The 14,416-nt window shown below is 41.7% G+C and overlaps 2 protein-coding genes across 3 annotated transcripts in view; one reads left to right on the top strand and one right to left on the bottom strand.

Moving 5' to 3' along the window:
* LOC135487769 (activating signal cointegrator 1 complex subunit 3-like) overlaps positions 1 to 14,416 on the bottom strand; it is a 46,572-nt gene that overhangs the window by 27,331 nt on the left and 4,825 nt on the right. The window contains exons 12-29 of the mRNA XM_064771843.1: positions 14,157 to 14,348; positions 13,606 to 13,830; positions 13,329 to 13,497; positions 12,798 to 13,000; positions 12,318 to 12,494; positions 11,849 to 12,074; positions 11,455 to 11,708; positions 11,137 to 11,305; positions 10,743 to 10,963; positions 10,348 to 10,433; positions 10,003 to 10,169; positions 9,543 to 9,688; positions 9,287 to 9,407; positions 8,934 to 9,076; positions 1,331 to 1,468; positions 739 to 859; positions 329 to 461; positions 68 to 193 (exon numbers count right to left, since the gene is read on the bottom strand). Coding sequence (XP_064627913.1) covers positions 68 to 193; positions 329 to 461; positions 739 to 859; positions 1,331 to 1,468; positions 8,934 to 9,076; positions 9,287 to 9,407; positions 9,543 to 9,688; positions 10,003 to 10,169; positions 10,348 to 10,433; positions 10,743 to 10,963; positions 11,137 to 11,305; positions 11,455 to 11,708; positions 11,849 to 12,074; positions 12,318 to 12,494; positions 12,798 to 13,000; positions 13,329 to 13,497; positions 13,606 to 13,830; positions 14,157 to 14,348 — 3,017 coding nt within the window. The remainder of the gene's footprint in view (positions 1 to 67; positions 194 to 328; positions 462 to 738; positions 860 to 1,330; positions 1,469 to 8,933; positions 9,077 to 9,286; positions 9,408 to 9,542; positions 9,689 to 10,002; positions 10,170 to 10,347; positions 10,434 to 10,742; positions 10,964 to 11,136; positions 11,306 to 11,454; positions 11,709 to 11,848; positions 12,075 to 12,317; positions 12,495 to 12,797; positions 13,001 to 13,328; positions 13,498 to 13,605; positions 13,831 to 14,156; positions 14,349 to 14,416) is intronic.
* Positions 2,040 to 8,011, top strand: LOC135488683 (beta-1,4-galactosyltransferase galt-1-like). Of its 2 annotated transcripts, none has more exons than XM_064773359.1 (3): positions 2,040 to 2,584; positions 4,111 to 4,452; positions 5,017 to 8,011. In XM_064773359.1, exon 3 carries the CDS (start codon positions 5,488 to 5,490, stop codon positions 6,931 to 6,933), a length of 1,446 nt encoding a protein of 481 aa, XP_064629429.1. In that variant the 5' UTR covers positions 2,040 to 2,584; positions 4,111 to 4,452; positions 5,017 to 5,487; the 3' UTR covers positions 6,934 to 8,011. The 2 variants fall into 2 exon arrangements, with proteins under 2 accessions (XP_064629429.1, XP_064629430.1); XM_064773360.1 differs by lacking the exon at positions 2,040 to 2,584 and adding an exon at positions 2,851 to 2,898.

Raw genomic sequence — 14,416 nt, 5'->3', positions numbered from 1 at the left:
ATCTTCATGTCAGCTTCAGGTGAGATGAGATTTTGGTAAGAAAATGAAAGTCTATAACTGCACTTACCTCGGATTCATGACAAGCCTTCTGAAGAAGTAGGTCCACGTGATGTAGTCCATGGCATCCTGTTTTGATGTGATCGTGCCAGCAACAATCTCGGCATTCAAATGTTCTGGTAGCACCTCCAACAAACTGGAAGAAATGAGAACTGAAAATAGCATGCATGAATTCACGGCATTTCTGACTGGTACACATTTGTACAACTGGGTCAAAGTCATTGAAGAGACAACAGCAATAGACTTCCACAGAGCATTCACAATGACTTACTTGGACTCGACGGGGAATGGTTCGTACAAGAACTTCTTGTAGAAATTCTTCTTGACGTCGTGCACAAGTATCACAGCTTTGCCTTGATCATCGAACTGTGGTCGCCCAGCCCGACCCATCATCTGCAGTACATCTACAGGGGAGGAGAGGAAAATGAACGAGTTCGGAATTACACAAAAATAGCTTTCAAGACCGCCTCAAAACCAGGGTAGGCCAAAGCACAATGCATATACCCTCCCTTTATGCAACATTATCAAAAAGACTACTGGGGACATCATGACATCTTCCGTGTTGCACTCTTCCTGACAAAAGTGCAAGCAGCCCTCCAACTGAAAGAGGAGGAAGCCTGGACCTATCCAATTGGTCTAAAAATTGGACGAGTTGAAACATTTTGCTATAAACAAGTATACCTGTTATTGGGAAGTCGACATATCTTCTGAGCTTGCCATCAAAGTACTCTGTGCCCTTGATAATGACTAGATGGGCTGGCAGGTTGACACCCCAGGCCAGGGTGGCTGTAGCAATCAGCACCTGAAATACACAATTGGAAATGTAAAAGAGGTCCGCCAATTTATGCCAGTAGACATGAAGTACCAAAGATGACGAACAGAACTTGTACAATATTCCTTTGAGGACTCGGAATCAGCACCACAATCGGCAGACGTTTCCATAATTTGTGTTTGGTTTTAGTGCGTAAGTAGATGAAAGAGTTCACTGGAGCCATTCATGCGCATAAGCGTAATACAAAGTCTAGACATTTGGTTCCAACATCTGCCAATCGTGGCGCTAATTCAAAGGCTTCAAACCTCAGAGTGAATAGCATAGATTGCCATTGCTTGCAGTTGTTGAACAGATTCATAGATGGCATCACTACTTGATGTTACAGATATCTGATGAAATCCAAGGCAACATGGACAGAACTCTCAGACTGGGGACTTCGGGTTATTTGGCCTACTGAGTGGTCTCGGTGGTACCTCAGTCTATTTCACCACAGACCCTAACCTGTATTTTCTGATTGATGTACAGTTCCTCCACAGTCTTCCTGTCCCTCTCATGTAAACCAGCATGATGGAGACCAATACCAAAGGCAAGAGTCAGCTTCAAGTTAGTGTCCTTGATACCAGTGATGATGTTCTCCATCTGAAAAGATGAAAGATTGTCAAATTTTGCAAGTTTAGGTCATTTTTTTTCAGCGAATGGACCCCTCATGCTGACAGGAGGGAGGTTTTACATCTCATTTGAGGACAGAGCAATGTAGGGTTAAATAGGTGTCTTGCTCAAGGTGACTGAGACGAAATAGCAGTGAACACTTTAAGAGCCAATCCCATGATCGGATCATCAGCCCAGCGCTCGATCTAAACCACTACACAAGTGACCACCAATAAAGCAGCCAAAGAAATACAATGTCTTTGAATTCCCATTTACAATTCAGCAAGATATTTAATCAACAATCCATTTAAAGTTTCCTGTAATGAAATGTATGAGATGTTAATTAACTTTTCCTCAAATGAAACACTGCCAAATGTCTTCAAAGTGTTTGTACTGATCAATCCAAAGTCCACTAGCGTTTTTAAATGGAATTGATTTTATGGATCAAATCCCGACTGAATGCGAGATGAATAATTGAGTTGGGAGCTAGACATGATAGTCGGCCAGGCTGTGCGAGTCAGTATTGATCAGATTCTGTGCGTTTACTGTGAGGCTGCAGCTACTGTATGGATGGGAGATCGTCATTCAGAAGCTGGCTGAAGTCATCAATCTGGGTTTGCATTATATGATCCTTTTTAAGTAATGATGTGTGCAATTGGACTCTCCTCCAACATTTATGTGAACAAGAAATGTCAAATTTGAATGGTAAAGTAACTGACTAATAGAGAGCATCACTGGATAAAGTCAGCTTTTGTCTCACCTGAGAACAGGCCATCATGGCATATTCCTTTGCATCAAGCTGACAGATGCGTTGTCTCATTGTGTTAACTTACAACGAAAAACAACCCGCTTTCGCAGAAAGGATTATTCGGTCAGTGAGCATCTTCGTAAAATTCATTGAAGAGAAGATTCAGCAGATGAAAACAACTCGATACACTAGCACGGAAACAGCCGGTTGGAAGGCAATTTGAGATTACACAGAGGGACGGATGATGGAGCGGTGAATTGAAAGCTGAACAAATATTTGTGGTGTCTATGGATGGTGATGGCACTCTGATGAGTGGATTAGTGAGAGAAAGGTGCCAGCCCAACTATATGCAATTGAAGGTAGGTGATGAGAGCTATCTAATTTCAAAACGGAAAATCGTTATTAGTTTTATGGAAAATGATGAGCAGCAGTTTCGTTATTGTAGTCAGGGGCAGATTAATTGGGCCAAACCTTGATCAAATAGGCATGATGAAGGTCATGCAGTAGTGAGAGTAGTGAGAGTCAAATTACATGTATGTACATGTAGCCCAATTATTATGGCACAGATGCACACTATTGAGATTGTGGATAGGTTATAATATGACATCATCATTTGGGTGCTGTACATTTTTCCATGATGAGAAATCAATCGGATGAGACTCACATAAACATGGTGAGTACATGGCATGACTATATCATGATAGGCCCCCTGAATTTCCTACTCTCCACAGATGTCCTTCCAACACATTCTAACATTGGATGGTCAACTTAGGGATCAGATTGGGGGGACTTAGTCCCTCTTGGCCTCTGATGCCATTCGTCATACTGAAAAGTCAGTCCATGTTGCTACCAGAAGGCCATTGTGACCAGGTGGCACAGGTGGCAGTAAAATGGCCAGAATAGTTCTCCTCAAAATAATCGTACATTGCGATATATTTCATGTCAGATAATGAGAAGACCTATAAACAGGGCTGGGCTATCTCTTTGGACTGCTGACTTGGTGATGTAAAATGATGCATTAACCAGGTATACGGTCCCCAAAGCTTCAATTTCATTTCTAAAATGGGGCATCTCTCATAAAATCTCCATCCTACACCATGCATTTGATATCCAGAACATTTCCTGCTGATCTAGGCCAACCCACAACAGGACAGATACTGTACAGCGACAACCGAACATATGCAAAAAAATCAAAACCAGGTCAAAGTATGTCTAACTGAAACTACTGATATCTTTGTTGTTGATAAAATTCCATCCCTAAAGACTTGAGCCCTGCCTGCACAATGAACACAAGAGTAGCAAACCTTGCATCCTTGAATCTTCTTTATACATGTATAACATTGTCATAATGAAAACATAAATATTCTCATATATACCAAAGAACAAAGTCACATCAGTGTCATACCTAACCCTTTCTGCCACAACCGATGGTACACCAAGGTGGTATTCACATTAGCCAGAATCTTCTTCCATTGCTTGAATAGCAAACTCTTCAAATGGATGGCGTTGCCAGGCAACCATTCCCAATAGGTTTCGGGTGCAATCAGCAAGCATGACTGAGCCTTCACATCTCTTTAAGAACGTCAGGCACACATGATCAGCCGATTGTCTCGGTAATCAGCATCTTTTGTTGGGACACTTTATGTGTTTCGACTGTTGGAGATGTTCGGGAGGAGGAACCATTAAGGATGGCAAATGCAAATTTTTACTTAGTGTTTCTAAGTTAAATACAACCAGGAAGCCAGACACATCTTTGGCAAATGTAGCACTTCACCCTCAGCAGATTGATTTTTGAGATTCTCTTTCACATCTGACCGTCAAGGTTTTCACATTGCCTCCCCCTCTTTGAAACATCTGGAAGAACGTCTGTTCTTTATTTTTGCAGGTTTAATTGTCCTTCACAGCAGTAACATCATCAGGAAACTGAGGAAACACAGAATAAGCCTATTCAGGACTGATGCAGCACTGAGATACATTGGTGTGTTAAACTCCCCAGATAACAAACAACATTCTTAGACATAGCCCTGACCTACTCCAACGTTCTTCAATCATAGTCAGGAAATTTACGGAGGGAGAGTGCCGTTCTTCAGCCGAGTTGTTGAAAGCTCGTATACAGATAGTGAACACTGCAATCAACAACACATTTCTGTGGCAACGCTACCAAACCAAAAGGTAGTGGAGGATCAAGGGAAGCTGGATATTATCTGCTTTCCAAGGAATAGGATGGGTAAGTTTGGTACTTTAGATTCAGAATGGCCACCTGCGAGTGCAATTGGGTTGTAAATGTTGTACAGAAGATCAAACCTCTCTATTAAGGACACCCTCTGGACCCTCTGAAGTGTATGGATGAAATCTCTACTCAAGGTAAATTTCCTATGATCGTCCGTGATAAAAGACCTCAAATAAATCACAAGAAGCAAGCTGATGAATCTCTTTGGAGCTGCTGCAAACTTGTGAAATGGACATCTAGCACGACAAACCACAAGGCAGCAGACCAATGCTAGTACATTGTTAATCAATACCTTGTGCTACGTCAGCATCAGGATACCATACCTAACTGATGAATAGCCATCAGCAAACCAATAAGAGCCTTTTGGACAGTATCCCATAACTAGACATCTTAGTCCAAGTTACCAAGTCGAATCGGAATTTCCCAAAGCAGTATTGGACAGATGAGCTAGCCACTTGGAAATAACAGTTAATGAACAGACGGGTATAGCTCATGTGAATGAGCATAATGTCTGTTTGCTTTTGTCAGTTCCTGATCTTGACCTTACTGTTTGTTTTTCAGAGAAGCAAAAGTTGCTGATCAGTTAGTGGTAGTCGAGTGAGTGATTCAACAAACTCTCAAACTGCCTTGATTCCACCCAAAGCAACAGCTCTAATTGTGTTACGAGCGTGGGATGCAAAAGTGCGAGTACCTTTTTCTCGATTCTCAGGAGTCATTGATTGGAGGAAATGTCAGCATGCAACATCTGAACTCTGACATTTAACACACAGAGGGATAAAGATGCTTGATGCAGTAAACACAGTCAGGGATGATGCTGCAATTTAAGCTGAGGATACATAACAACATACAACAATGATATCGAAATTCACAAGCATTTCAAGGAGGAGACAAAGCAGGGACATTTGGGCATTTCTGCACAGAAAGGGATAACAATCTCTTTTAGTAGGCCATATACAGCAATAATGTTATGGATAGGAGTTGTTTTTGACCGAGTATTCTTGATATCTTAAAAGTACAGTAAATCGTTACAACATGGCTTGGAGATTCCCATCATTCCGGACGTTTGCATTAATTCTATTCGTCTGCTATCTCATGATGCTCTTCTTCTTTCAACATTCCCTGAACATCGCAAACACCAAAGAGGTGCTGCAGCGCATACGAACTCGACCGCTCATCAAAACAGTGCCGACCCCAACCAAATCAAAATCACATCAGGACGAATTTCTGCTCAATAACACAAAGGGAATCCCTCCGTGGATACCATGGCGATTTTTCCGACAGTTATCGTGTCGTGGTATGATATATAATGAAAGACAGGAGTGCAAAAGTATGATACCGGATTCTGGTTTCTGTCAATTAGGCTTTAACGCATACTTGTATTCAGCATATTTGGATTTACGATATAAGACGCGTTTTGTACGAGTGATGGTTATCATGCCACGGTCAAAGAGAATACCTGTTCTCTTTTGCCACTTTTCGCAAAATGGATATTATTACCGCCAACCCATGACGAAGTATGAAATGTGTGAAAATCACGGCCGCAGTATGGGCGGGTTCATCATGTCGTGTGAAATACCCGACTTTATACATGATCCTGTGTGCAAGATTAGCATTTCTCGCGAATACAAAGTTATTGCTGAACATAAAACGGAATTAGTAACACTGCCAGTACGAACTTTGAACACTTCTACTACTGGTAGTTCTATACCGAAGTTTCAATTTGGAGTATGCATTCCACCGTTATTTGGCAACATAAGCCAGCATAGGATTATTGAATTCATCGAGTTACTCCGAATTTTAGGTGCACAACATTTCGTATTTTATGCATACGTTATAAGTAAACCAATAGCAGAGGTTTTAAAGTATTATTCCAAGAAAGCTTTGGTTACCATGGTACCTTGGCCATTCCCGCCAGAGATCAGTGGCGATACGGAAATATGGTACCACGGACAGATTTTAGCCATCAATGACTGCCTATACCGAAACATGCCGCGATTTGAATATCTGGCATTCAACGACATTGACGAGTTTATTATTCCACGACAACATTCCACATGGCCACAGTTGATGCGTGATTTATACACCAAAGACCGATGTGGTTATTGCTTTCAAAGCGTTTTCTTTGACGTTCCTGAAGATTTTCACAACGAGACACGCAACGGCGTATTCTTGTCGCAGGAATACATCAAACGAACGTCTGTCGTTAGCAAACTTCGAACTAAATGTATCGTAAAACCAGATCGCATTTTTGAGAAGGGAATCCATCATATTAGTAAACCATCAGCCGAAAACTACTCCGTTACCAAGGTCAACCATGAAATTGCACTACTTCATCATTACCGAAAGTGTATAGCAAATTTCGGTATGAAGTGCCAGGAATTTGTTCCCGATTCAAATGCAAGGCATTATGGAAAGGCACTTAAAACCAATACGCAAAAGATAATGCAAGATATTAATATCTACAGGGAAAATTTATAACACTCGTGCCGTACAACATAGAAAGTCAATGACAGAACCCTTTTTATCATATATTCAAATGAATCCAAAATTTGTGTATCAAATTCAGTCCTAACCATATTTTTGGGACCAAGTCCTTGGTTGCCTTTGGCAGTATATAACACAAGGTACCCAAGATCAGTTTTACGATCATTCAAGAAAGGGTTTAAAATCATCTATCTCAATGATGACATTAACTTCCCTAGTAACCATGATCACAGCCCAGCAAAGTGCTCGTGAAGGCCATGCTAACAATCACACATCTGCCTCTTCATCATTCACAGGTAATAGTGCTCTATCATGGCCAAAGTGATGCCAAACTCGGACAAAATTAACATCAACAGTCATGTCTCTGGCACACAATGCACACATTTGTCTGATATCTGGGTAATCTGCGATTGTCATAAGGAACGTGAAAAATTGATTTTGGAAAACCCACACAATGCCCGATAATTAAAACCATTACAACAAGGCACCTAATTACCAGGCGCTTTGTTATTTCAATAGCTGGTAATCATCAATATTACAGGGGCAAGCAAACCATGAAGTTATCTATTTTTTTTATCTAGGAGATATGTGACTATGTGGTAGGTGTGTCATGTCAGATGCATTTTGGTGTCCTGGAAATATGGGCTCCGATATAGGACCGATTGCAAGTTTAAGCCTTATATGGTATTGTTTTAGTATGCTGTGAGTTGTAAAGTAAAAAATGCAGAGTTTGCCATAAAATGTATGTATAGCACTGCCAATAATCAGAAATTTGGTAACGGGACGATCTAGCCTGTTTCACATGTTATACTTCACACACTTAAAGGTGCATGTTCCTATCTTCTGCAACCATTCATTGTAACACCCACCATCATCTGACACATTTTATTTGATTGACACCTTATTATTGTTTTTCATGATTATTAGAGACTTGTTAATACGTTGCTATAGAGATTTCAATGCCTGTTGTAAGCGATAAAATTCACTACTGATGTTTACATTTGGTTTTATAAGCAGACGCATCGTAATTATTGAATGAATAGTAAATCAAATTAAAAATATTATTTCCTGACTTAGCTTGTTGACTTTTAAATGTAAAGAAGGAAAAACATGAAACCACCAACATTTCGTTCAAGGCCATGTAATAATATAATAATGATGAAAGTGTCAAATACAATGCCGTTTCATTACTCAAATTGCTTAATATCATTATCCCAGCTACTGGCCTGTCTATGTACATTCCAGATTCCAGCTCAACTCCCTGGAGAGTATCACTTGCCGAGCTTCATGTTTTCAGCATTCAGGACTTGCATTCAATTCTACCACCTCTGCCAGCAAGGTACCCCCTTGCTCACTGGGAGATTAGAAGCTAGTAAAGTTAAACGCGTTGCTCAAGGACGCAGAGACAAAACAGCGGTTATCCTTCCAAGAGTCGACCCACGAGCTTCCGATTATGAGCCCGGCGCTCTAAACACTTTTTTTACTGATCTCCCTTGTAGCAGATAATACTCTTTGCATCATAAATATCATTAAAGCCAGACAATAGGGTACTATATCACTGAGAATAGACTTATAACATGATAATGTCAAAACAAACAAACAAGATTGATGACAGTAATATGTAATCCTCTATCTGGTAATGCGCTGTTATTGCATTGATTTATGATTACCGGTGAAAATACAATTAATACCATCAGAGAGCAGGCTCAATGACAGATTTTCTGGAATGACTTCATCTATTCATTTATTTTGCCGACTTCTGCATTCTAAATGGAAGAAACACTACTTCCATCTCTTGGCCAAATGGCAAACCATTGCCTCAAGTCTGATGAAAGAACGGGTTGTGATGCCTTTTGATAGATTTTGAATCACAAAAGTAGACTGGTGCAGTCACTCCACAACAATGTTTACAGACCATGGATAACAGATAACTCGTAACATTGAACAACACGAAGTCAAAAGCGGAATGACTGCGCAACAAAATCCTTACTCACCTCAATCTCAGGCATTGTCATCCATTGTTTAGGGTTGTCTTCTGCTGCTAAGTAGGCGATCAGATCTATGGCAGTCAGCCTGGTCTGACGTCTGCTCGACACGAAGATCAGGGCTGGTTTCAATGGAGAGTGGGTACGGATGGCTGGAACAAATAGATACTGGAATATTTAACATAGTTCAATACATGTACCAAGGATCATACTTTAATCACTTTAGGTAACTTCTTTCCTCAGTGTTAAGCTTCTGCATTAGGACAGGTTTGAGCCAAACACGACAAGTTAGACTATGAACCTCCACCACTCCCTTACCCCCTGCCACCGCCATATCCTACCAGTCAGGACTTTTCACGTACCTTGGAATGTAGGCTTGTTCATCGTGGCCATTCTTGGACAGTAATGTTTCCCAGGGAAGCCTGAAATGTGAGCTTCCAGCGGAACAGGTCGCACAGATGGACGGAAGTTGAATAAACCAACCTGAAGGTAGAATGAGCAAGATTGATATCTAAGTAAACCGAGCTGAGCAAGACAGGGTTTACTCAGGATAAGGTAGCCAAGGCATTGAAAGACTGAAAGAAGGTGAGAGATTGCATTTTCCCATTTTCCCCTCACCTCTTTGATTCCAAGCCAGTCAGCCAAGTCTCTCGCATTAGCCAGGGCAGTCGACAGGCCAACCACTCTCACAGGCTTCAATGTATGAGATGAGATGAAATTTGTCCTAGATACGATAACTTCCAGTACAGGCCCTCTGTCGTCACCTGAAAACAATATGAATATGACATAAGATGGAACAAGTCAGCAAGACATTATTCTACTAAACACCATTTCTGAACTACTTAGTACATTTCCATCACCACCCCAGGATATGAACCAGTTCCTCCTTACATGTACTGCTCAGTGTATAAGTCATCAGTGTACTATGTCAATGCACTGACTCAGTGGCACCATGCCCCAGACAGTTGATTGACATGCCTACCAGAAATCAGGAAGATTTGAAAGATATTTTTGTGTTCTCTCTGTAGCAAAACTCAAAACAGCATGCTCCGATTGAGAAAATAGTTAAGGCACTCACCTAAGAGATGTATCTCATCAATAATCAGCACTGACACTGCCTTCACATAGCTCCGATTCTGCCAGCTTCTACTGATACCATCCCACTTCTCCGGTGTCGTCACGATCAGGTCAGCTTTGGATATTGCACGTAGGTCCGGAGTCACATCTCCAGTCAACTCCACCACCCTGGAAGGAAATCAGAAATAATTTAGGCATGAACAGTAGAGTCGTGATCTACATGTAGTATTCAAAGTATAAGACTCATAGTGAGAAAGTCACTGGTTCAATACCTAACATGGACACATGGCTTATGGCCATGGGCAAGTCACTTAACTACACAACCTAGTAGAATCTTGTGACTTACTTCTTTCCCAGTTTCTTCTCAACCCTTATTTTCCAATCCTCCATCCTCTCCCTGACTAGAGCTTTCAATGGCGCAATGTACACGGCCTGACAAAAGAGATGCACATTTTCATTACCTCATTCAACCAAAAAGACAGCTTGGACTCGGTGCACAAGTTTGTCAAGTCTGTTGTAACACATGCCAACTAAACTGAAGTGTCAAGGAGCAACAACTCATACAGCACTCGCTTAAGCTACCTGAAGAGTTCAAGCAGTGAGGAGACTTGATCTTGACACTTATGACTCTTGGATTGAGAGTCGAACACCTTGATCAGTACAGGAAGGGGCTCCAATAGAAAACCTTACTCTGAAGGATGCTGAACTGCAAACGAACACATTTGAGGCCATACAGCTTACCTTTGACTTTGGGTACTCTCTAAAAGCCCTGAAGATGGCCATCTCAGCAGCAACAGTCTTGCCAGAACCTGTAGGTGCTCCAAGTAGGACGTTGCAATCCGTGTGGTAGACGGTATGGAATATCTGAGTTTGAATCGGATTGAAGTGACTGAACTTGTACAGCAATTCCAGCGAAGGATCGTTGAGAGCAGTAATCGGCAATGGCTGTAGATCAAGCAAATCTGAAAAGAAGAAAAACATCCAAGTTTTTTTTCTGTCTTACATACGACCCTTTGATCTTTCAAGCTCTGGACAACATACACACAACAAGCACTACATATCTACATGTGGTAGGCAAAATTGAAACTACATTTGGAGTCCACTTCAGCAAAAAAGTCAGAGCAATTCTACTGACCTGTGTGGGGTGGATGTCTCTCTGGTAGGATGAGATGCTGGAATGATATGGCACACACAGCCTCTGAGCCTAACCATCTATCTGACGTGGCCCGCACATAGTACTGTGTTGGGAGGGGTTCAAAGATTGGGATGGTGAAGATAAGCTGTTGAGGCTCCTGATTCAAAACCTGAAAGAGAAAAGGAGTATATCAAGCAGAGTACATGTCATTTCAACTACAAATGTACAAAGTAGAACAGGTAAGGAGAGGCTCAGCAAATATTCTAACCATGGCCCTCTTGCTGATGACAACAATGCCATTGCACCCCATGGACTAACCTGTTTCTTCTGAAGCACAAAGTATTCATGATGATAGATATGGTTATTATCCGGGTCCTCCACCCAGATCCAGAAAGACTCCGACGTATTTCCATGGACGCGATCATTCCACGTGAATTCTGGTGTAATGCTAAGTCTCACTCTCAGCACGGTTCGAGTGATTGGTTGGATTGTTGCTTCTAGTGCCACCGAAGGGAGTTCGTTCACGCATTTCTTGATGGTCGTCCCCATGCGGACGTGACGAACCATGTGACCTGAAAAAACCGAAATCACAATGAAAAATATACTAAGTTTTAATACACTTTTCATTCTCAAATAGGTACAACCATACTCTTCACAGCATTTGATAAAAAAACCAAAGAACATACAAATGAACTATGTCTTTAAGCCTTACCTATTTCCTTTGGATCCATTTCCTGAAGCCTGGAAATGGTCAACCTCTTCTCCTCAATCTTATGGAGAATCTCCGGTCCCAAGGTATTGAACTGCCTCAACGGATGCTCGAATCCCCAGAGCCGCTTGTCAATACTCTTGCTCAATGCCAGCAGACGCCCAGCCATGATGGGCAAGCCTTTCCTGAGGGCCATCTCGAAGAGGGCTCGAATGATTCGGCCAGAATTCTGCAGAAATATCAAGAAAAATACAAAGAGGAGTCAAGAGAATACTGTATTTTAATCTGACGTCTTTGCCCACACAGCTGCCAAGAGGTTGGCAAGCTCCGAAATAACAGTATAGCTCCACTTTTTATGGCAAGTTCAAACCCGACTTGTCTGAAGATACGACCATCGACCTCGTATTCAAGAGCAATGCAGACCTCCAGCCGAATGGAACGAGTGAAAAGTTGTAAATATTTTAAGTCTTACCTGAGCTACATATGCACTGTCCGATACAAGGGAGAATCCGTCCACATATCCCCTTGAGATGTATGTCTGCAGTAGGATGTTGACCTTGCCATGAGGGTTCTCAACACCCCCGGCAACAGGCATGTGACAGTCAGAGTGCATATGGACCTCCATCTCTTCAAGTTCTTCATCACGGACCTAAGAAGAAGACAAAGATGCAACACCATCATAGCCCAAGAGTTACCCCAAGAGATCCAAACCTACATGGTAGATGTAATAGCAACAATAAACCAGATGTCAATATAAATTTAAGTACTGTAACCTCTGACAAGGGACCTCAGACATCAGACCTCTGACAATGATACATGCACATAGCATATGCAACAACACTTATTCTTATATTAGCAATGACATGTCTGATTTGTGATGACATGGCAATGACATCAGCGACATCAAAGGGTTATGACCTCCTCATGTCTGCTTTAAGGAAAACATCCTTACCTTGATCTGCTGAAACTCCTGGGATTGCGACACCATTCCTATGACATCTCCCTCCGTCATCAATGGTGCAAACTTCTCATTGATGACCTCCATGGTCTCATACTTGATATAGAAATGACTGGCAGTTCTTCCCAGGTCAGTTGCAGACATGTACCCGGTTCTCTCCTCAAATCGGATCATCTTGGCCTTGTCAAGAGCTCGTCCTGAACAGGGGAACAGAATTTTAGCAGTATATGAACAGCATCTGCCCTATGCGTATTTTGATGACTATAATCCTAATTATTCAATAAGCCTATTGGGATGTCTGGTAGCACCTACTCATTCAATAACAAGACCTACACTAGGATAAGATTGGCGGCCTAGCAAAAAGTGGGAACCAAGAACCACTCTATCATGGAGCAGACTCTCTACCTACTCCACATACTCTTCATGTACCTACTGTACATGTACCTACTCTACAGACAGCAGAGGAACCTACAATACTCTCTCCAGCCTACAAACCAATATTCTAAACACAAGACTGAGGTTTACCAGCTATGACCACAAGCTCTCTCCGATGATTATCCAAGTTTGGATCATTTGATAGACAATCGTAAGGCAGACCGTATGCTAATGGGTTACACCGCATCCTCACAAACAGGTACGTGTAGCTGAGCCATTTCACAGCCTCGTCCACATTTGTAACTGTACCGAGGGACACCTGGAAGAGAAGTCCAATAGTAAAGCACAAATTGATGCTGTTTCTTTTTTATGCAAGGTCAAAGGTTAAGGTTTATTGACCATGGATAAATACGGCTAGAAATATTACCTCTGCATTCAGGTTGTCCTTTAAGCTGGCGGTGAACTGACTTTCAATAGGATTCTGTCGGGTGAGCAGTGACAAGTAATGAGCGAGCTTCGCCTGGGCAGTGATAATCGTCGCCTGACCATACTTGTCAAACTGTGGTCGACCAGCACGACCGAAGATCTGGAGCACATCGAGTATCCCAAGATCAACAAAAGAACCTCTTCTGGCATCATACAGGTCTGTACCCTGAAATGAAAGACAAACGTAGTATTCTACTCATTTTCTGTTATCTAGGTATCCGAACATCATTTTCACTCGGTTCTTACCACCCTTAATGTGGGATGAGCATTCAAATATTAACCAAGGTTTAAGAAAACTATTTATGGGTTTAGAGGAGACACATGATATAACCTGGCATAGCTTTGCATACATGTACCCCTAGGAGCAATGTCCTTTTGAAATCGGCAATGATTCATTCTTCATTTTGAATGAAATTTCTTAAATAAGGAGATATAATACATAAAGGTGTCTACAGTCTTGTGACCACTTCACATCTAGAACATTTTCTTTACCTTGATAATGACTGCATGAGCAGGCAAGTTGACACCCCAGGCAAGGGTTGCAGTGCAGACCAACACCTTCACCAAACCAGCCCCGAAATATTTCTCTACGAGGTTGCGATCTTGTCTCAGCATGCCAGCATGATGTGTCGCAAAACCATCAGGAAACAGTTCACGGAGTTCTTTGTTCCGCGATTTGCTTATCTGAAATAATGAAAAAAGAACACTCTGTCATACATGAAGACAAGTGGGGAATAAAACATTGGAGTCTG

The sequence above is a fragment of the Lineus longissimus genome, chromosome 5, assembly GCF_910592395.1.
Source record: "Lineus longissimus chromosome 5, tnLinLong1.2, whole genome shotgun sequence".
NCBI classification, from domain to species: domain Eukaryota; kingdom Metazoa; phylum Nemertea; class Pilidiophora; order Heteronemertea; family Lineidae; genus Lineus; species Lineus longissimus.
The sequence above is the reverse complement of the archived record's forward strand: the minus strand, read 5'-3'. Positions and strand labels throughout refer to the sequence as shown.

Coding starts and splice junctions, on each gene's coding strand:
- LOC135488683 (XM_064773359.1), top strand. CDS start 5,488: ATGGCTTGGAGATTCCCATCATTCCGGACGTTTGCATTAATTCTATTC.